Source organism: Castor canadensis, chromosome 1 (genome assembly GCF_047511655.1).
Source record: "Castor canadensis chromosome 1, mCasCan1.hap1v2, whole genome shotgun sequence".
Taxonomy (NCBI): Eukaryota; Metazoa; Chordata; class Mammalia; order Rodentia; family Castoridae; genus Castor; species Castor canadensis.
In genome coordinates this window covers 187,349,522-187,356,527 of record NC_133386.1, presented here as the reverse complement: position 1 = coordinate 187,356,527, position 7,006 = coordinate 187,349,522, and the positions used below count along the sequence as shown (strand labels likewise).

Below are 7,006 nucleotides of genomic sequence, written 5' to 3'. Positions count from 1 at the left end.
ATTATTTAATCTTCATGACTATTTTATAAGAAATGCATAGAATATACTCTATATTGTATATTATAGCTGATGAAGTTTTGAAAGTTCCAAAATGATAATCTTACAGTAGAAAAACTAATAAAACTGAATGAAAATTACAAAAGCTGATATCCAGAAATACATACAAACATACAGACAACCAATGCTGTGTTTTCAGTAAAAAGCATTGACTATAAGGAAAGCTAATATGTATTTCCTATGCTAAAAGTACATTGAGTGAAAATGGTTATGTGCATCAGGTTGGGGAAAAGGCATGATTCTATGCCCAACTTTTAGAAATACATTGTATGACTTTCCCACCAAGAAATGAAGTCTAATAGAACCATTTAACAAACCCATTCAAAACAACTAAAAATTAAAAAGAGAAAAAAAATGATAGATTCATTTAAGCTATCAATTATTTGGTAGAACCCAGTGATGTGGGCAACAATAAATTGTATAATCCTTGGTATCCTAAAACATTTTTCTCTGACATTTGACCCACATTCATCTCAACTCAACTCCCTTGAAAAGTCTTTTATGCAAAGCTGATTCTACCTAGGAAAGTGGCTCCTCAGAATATGATTTAGATCTCCTCATTTTCTTTAGGGCATCTTTCACATCTTTGTTCCTCAGGCTGTAGATGAGGGGATTCAGCATGGGAATCACTACAGTGTAAAACACTGTGGCTACTTTGTCAGCATCCGGACTATTGCCTACACTAGGCCTACAATAAATAAAGAGGATTGTTCCATGGAAGACAAAGATGGCTGTGAGGTGGGAGGCACAGGTGGAGAAAGCTTTGTGCCTTCCCTTTGTAGAACACATCCTCAAGATGGTGATGAGAATAAACAGGTAGGAGGTGAAGATGATCACCATTGTAAGGAACTCATTGATAGTGGGCAAAACAAATGCCATGAGTTTATTAACAGACACATCAGAACAGGCAAGAGAAAAGACAGGTGGTAGATCACAAAAGAAATGATCAACCACATTTGATTTATAGGATGGGATTTCAAGAGCTAAACACAAATGAATCAAAGAATGCACCGTTCCACAGCGATAGCAACCACAAACCAGTTCAATATGAAGCTTTTGGGACATGATGGTCATATAAAGTAGTGGATTACAGATGGCCAAGAAGCGGTCATAGGCCATAACTGCCAACAAAAAGACCTCAGTGACCACAAATGTACAAAAGAAGAAAAATTGCACCATGCACCACAGGAAGGACACGGCCTTTTCCTTGTGTAACATATCAGCCAACATCTTTGGAACAATTACTGTGGAGTAACAGAAATCTACAAAGGACAAGTGGCTAAGAAAGAAGTACATGGGAGTACAAAGCTGAGAGCTGAGATGAATTAATGAATGTGATCGTGCCCAGGTTGGACAAAACTGTGACTCCGTAGATGAGAAGGAACATGAAGAAGAGGAAGTCTCTCAGCTCAGGGCTGTCTGACAATCTGAGAAGCATGAACTCTGTCACAGTGGTACAATTTTCATCTGCCTTAGAAGAATGATGTTTGTGTTTTTTTTTTTTCTGGGAAGAGAATGAGGAAGAAGATGGGTTTATATTAGTTACAGAAAATATTGAAACTAATATCAAAATATATCACTGACATCAGAATATTATGAGGTTTCTAACAAAAACCCAACTGTAAAATTTTTAAAATGCTATGTATCTCAGTGGGAGTCACTTACCTAAATTAATTTTTGTGTCCTGAGTAAGCTTAACTGAGTCACAATGTTGTCTTTGAGCATACAGGTTTCATTTCAATTGTTATGTAAAAATCATGCTGTAGTCATTTAAAATAATATTTCAGACACTGACAAAATGAATTTCTCTAGTATTTGTATATAATTCATGTGAAAATAAGCAGCTAACCATGCGGTTTTATGAGAAATAAAAAAGGTACAATCATACAGTCAATTATAAAACTAATTGTTGATGAGACAGACTCATGAGTATTTTCACATTATATGGGTGATATTAAAAATTTTGGGGTAACCAAGGTATTTAAAGTATTCTTTCGAACTTTGTTTTAAAATAATTAAGCTTAAGAAAGTTGAAACATATTCTAAAAGCAAAAGTATTTACTCATGCATAATTCTACTAATTAAAATAATTAAAAGTAAAATTGATCTAAATTAGCATAAGAGGTCCAATATCTAGTCATATTTCATAGTTTCTCTGAATAGTTCACCACATGTGCAATAGAAACAATGTGTAGGAATAGAGTAACTGTTGCTGTGTAGTAGTGATTCTCATTGATAAAAATCACATGTACTTTATTACCACATTAAATAAAGTCAATCCCATATAATTTTTAGGTTACAAAGTAATATGTATTTAATAAGAGATAAGATCCTGTAATCTAAGTGCAATTTAAATGTGAGTTCATGGACAAATGAAGTTACATGAAATCTGATAGTTCATGTATTTCAGATTAATCATGCTAGATATCAGATAAGGATAGTGTATGCTAAAAATTATAGATCTTTTGTTTTCAATTAAAATTTATGATGAATTGTTTTTATATTTGAATGAAAATTCTAAAAATAAAATATATTTTAAACATTAAATCTTTTAAGTGGAAAAAGTTAAATATTAAATAACATAAAAGTAAATCGTTATGTATCAGCTATAGAATCAATGATACTCAAACATACAAAGATGGAGAATGACAAATACAAATTTTACATCACTGTTCATTCCAAGTGTTAGTGCTTGTGTGATTGAATTCTTGAATTATTGTCATGATTGAATCATCTTAAAATTTTAAATCATTAATTAGCACACTTAAATGATAAAAACTGCAGTTTCACAGAATAAAAGTTTAGGATACTGTGTCTCTTGCTGAACAAAACTGAAATCATCCTTTACCAACTAACAAAAGACAGATAAGAATATATTTGTTGAAAATGGATTATTCATCATTGATTTTGAACAAATAAGTGACAAGGAACCAGATATGTCGCAGTGGGAAAGGGCTTGCAAACTGTATACTAGACCCTAGGCTTGATCCCCAGTTTTAAAAATTAAATAAATAAATAATAAAAAAAAGTAACAGTGAATACTGGAAACTAGTATATATGTGAATATAAAAACAATATTGCCAATCTTTAGAAATCCAAACACTGAGAAAATGTGATTTCAATTTATCATGTTTATTTAACCATCACAAACTATTCACTGAATTATTATAAACCCATTTTTTATTTTACCTTCACCCAAAGTCTAGAATTTCTTCTCTCAATACTTTTCTAACTTAATTTGGAATTTCATCCAGATACAAAGAGTATAGAATTTTAGAATGTTATATTCTGTATAATCAATGTAAATTTATGATGGAAGAAAATAAATATTCTATTATAAAATTTCCAAACTAGCTGAATCTGTGAAGGCTTTTTATAATAAATATTATAGATATTACAAAAATATCAAACTTCTTAATATAAATGAAAGTCTTACTTTTTTATTTGTTTAAGTTAAATTGGAAAAGACAATTTAACACACTGCTCAAGTCCAATGGAAGCAATTAGCTCTCAGCACTTTTAGCAAGTATAATGAACTGTTTTGTGAAGACTGCCAAGTGTTCTCATGAGGAGACTTTTCAAATGTCTTTGTCAAAGTTGTCCTTGAATAACTTCACTGATAAATAGAAGATAAAAGAAACATAAGCATTCAAAATTATCATTTCTTCTTTGACAGTATTCTAAGAATTAATCTAATATCTCTAAACCATTCATAAGTCTTTTTAATCTTTCTTACTGAGACCTTTTACTGAAATAATTAAAACAGTAGCAGCATCTTATGCAAATGAACTTCTTCAGACCAAAGGACAAAAGTGACAAATTTTCTATGAAGATCTAACGTGCATGCAAAGAAATGAACAGTGCTTAGAATTACACTGACAAAGTGCATAAACATTTCATCTTTTTCAATGGATTTTGTATGTAACATGAACCTAAGGAGTTAAAGTTGAGGTGAAATACATCTAAGTCAGAAATGCAGCCATTCATCATAATGGTTATCAAATGATTTATAATCATGAAGAGAGATAGATATAGAGTCAAAGTGAAAATTAATTGAGGTTATTCTAAACTCTTTGCACATGTGTGAAAGACATTTCTTGGATCCTCTTAAAATAATCATTATTATAGTCACCTTTTTTCAAAATAGATTTTGTCTGAAGTTCCAAAAAGCAGCATAAGTTGCAACAGCTACCAAAATTGAAAGGAAGCAACTATAATCAATTGGCAGTGTACATAAACATGGAATTTTCATTCTGTGCATACATTGTTTAGCAAGCATGTTGTTTTTCATGGTAAAACATCAGGAATTCAATTTTTAAGAGTAACATACTTTCCAAAATATATAGGGAAGATGTATTCATGAATTCTTCATTAAATGTACAAAGGTTTATAATGTCTTAACAGTACTATCACACATATCAATTAAAAACACTGCAAATTGAAGAACAAGGTATAACTACACTGTATGTTTTGAAAATGCTCAATATTACTTTTATAAATTGAAGACACAATGGTAAGTGAAAAAAAATCACTCATAACTATTTTGCTCCTTACTGTTCTTTCCACTCCAAATCTTCAGCCTACCCCTCCATACTTACATTGTCTCCATTTTGAGACTCTAAGATCTATAAATGACATATTCTCTAGGGAAATATTTTGGATCCCACCACCTTTCTGAACGATTCTCTCACATCCTTATTTCTCAGGCTATATATCAGGGGGTTCTACATGGGAATCATTATGGTGTAGAGCACAGTAGTCACCTTATCAATATCCAGGCTATTATCAGAATTGGGCTGGTTATCAATAAAAAGGATTGTTCCATAAAAGACACTGATGGCTGTGAGATGGGAGGCACAGGTGAAGAATGCTCTGTACCTTCCCTCTGCAGAGTGCATCCTCAGTACAGTGATGAGAATAAACAAGTAGGAGGTCAGGATGATCATGAGAGTCAGGATCTCATTGAAATTGACTACAATGAACAGCAACATCTCACTGATTGTGAAATCAGAGCAAGAAAGACTTAAGAGAGGTGGTAGATCGCAGAAGAAGTGGTTGATCACATTTGACTTGTAGGATTGAATCCCAAGAGCTGAGCATAAATGAAACAAAGCACACAAGGATGCATAAAGGTAGCAGCCAGAAGCCAACACCACACAGAGCTTCTGGGACATGATGACTGTGTAGAGCAGAGGGCTACAGATGGCCACAAAGCGGTCATAGGCCATTACAGTCAGCAGGAAGACCTCAGTGATTGCAAAAGTACAAAATAAGTAAAATTGCAGCATGCACCCTAGGAAAGAAATGACTTTGTCATTACTTAAGATGTTAGCCAGCATCTCTGGCACAATAATTGAGGAGTAGCAGCAATCCACAAAGGACAAATGGCTGAGGAAAAAGTACATGGGCGTGTGCAGCTGAGAACTGAGCTGAATCAGTGAGGCCATGCCCAGGTTGGCAAAGAGTGTGACTCCATAGACGAGAAGGAAGAACAGGAAGAGGAAGACTCTCAGCTCAGGGTCATCTGATAATCCCAGGAGAATGAACTCAGTCACAGTGGTACAGTTTCCCTCTACCATTGTTACTTCATTACTAGTCAAGTGAATGAAAAATAATGATTAGCTTATGTGAGAATAAGGGAGAAAACGAGGAAATAAAGAAAAGTTGAAACATATATACATGAAATGTAAGAGAAACACTGCTGTCAAATTCTCAAAATGTTAAACAATTGTCAGAATAATGCAAATTGTGTAACTTAGTGGATTCCATTGGTGAAAATTAATATAAACATTAGTAATAACCTTGTGTGATTCTCAGCCAATAACTATTGTTGTGTAGTTCAGATTTTTCCTCATGTAGGTGGTGTGATGATCTTTGAAATAGACTCAGTGAAATGCCATAGTACTCTACGGAAATCAATTCCTATTCACTGAGAATGTTAAGAAGTACGTCCAGGCAGTGTAACAGATATTGTGGTTCTGTAAAATATTGACTATTTTATTGATGATTTTCAATGTATAATAAAGACAAGCCATCTTTTCCATCCTCTTTAGGAAAAGGCATAAGGACGTTGAATAAATTTACTTTCTGTCCTCCTCCTCAGATTGCAGGAGAATAGATGCATGGCTTCATGATCACTGCAATGACTACTCAGTGAAGATAGCCTAGAACATGAACACTCTATGTTTCTATAGCATCAATAAATTTTTAAAGAAATGCAAACAAATTATAAAGTGGAAGTCATAATTTTTTCATCATTTGACCCAAAACAGAAAAGAAAGTTCTAAGATATTCGCTAGCTAAAAGAAGAAATTCTCCTTGAAAATTGTGTTTCAACTATTGTATGCTGATAATAACAAACTTGACTGTGGTAAATTCAAAGCAAACACAAAGGTGTCAATTTTCTTTTCTGAGTGGAGGTATAGTCAATGACCATAATGCTGACACGTTAATTCCACCTTCTGAATTATGGTGGCAATGGCACCATAATAAGGAGATCATATTTGTTACTAAATTATAGAGCTCATAAATTTGGTATAAGAAAGGAAAAGAAAAGGAAGGAGGGAGGGAAATAAGGAGCAAGAGAGAGCGAGACAGAGAAAGAATGTACTATTTTGTTGTTTAGTCTGTATTTCTATGCACATCAATGTGTAATATTACAGAGGAAATTACTGTATTCTATCCTCAACTGTCTCTCAATAAAAGGCAAAACATTTTAATACTAAATGTCCAGGACAAGAGTTCTCATTAACATTCACTAACTAGAAAACAGTTAAGTGAGATAGTTTATAAAATTTTCTTCAGAAAATGCACTTCATTTCCATTTTTAAGTGACTAGATTCTAGTTATATAAAACAAACCTTCCCATGAACACTTCTTCCTCAGGATTGAAGATTTTACATTTGTGTTATTACATGGTTAGAGACTTTATAATGTAAATTAAACTCTT

General features: G+C 32.9%; 1 protein-coding gene and 1 pseudogene across 1 annotated transcript; both read right to left on the bottom strand.

Moving 5' to 3' along the window:
• Window positions 1-576: 576 nt before the first annotated feature.
• LOC109676768 (olfactory receptor 5L1-like) lies at window positions 577-2,734 on the bottom strand (annotated as a pseudogene).
• A 2,047-nt stretch (window positions 2,735-4,781) lies between these two features.
• LOC109676771 (olfactory receptor 5L1-like) lies at window positions 4,782-5,636 on the bottom strand. Its single transcript, XM_020153043.2, has one exon. The coding sequence runs from the start codon at window positions 5,634-5,636 to the stop codon at window positions 4,782-4,784; it is 855 nt and encodes a 284-aa protein (XP_020008632.2).
• Window positions 5,637-7,006: the final 1,370 nt, after the last annotated feature.

Excerpts from the sequence above, each read along its gene's own strand:
- LOC109676771 (XM_020153043.2), bottom strand. The coding sequence starts at position 5,636 with ATGGTAGAGGGAAACTGTACCACTGTGACTGAGTTCATTCTCCTGGGA.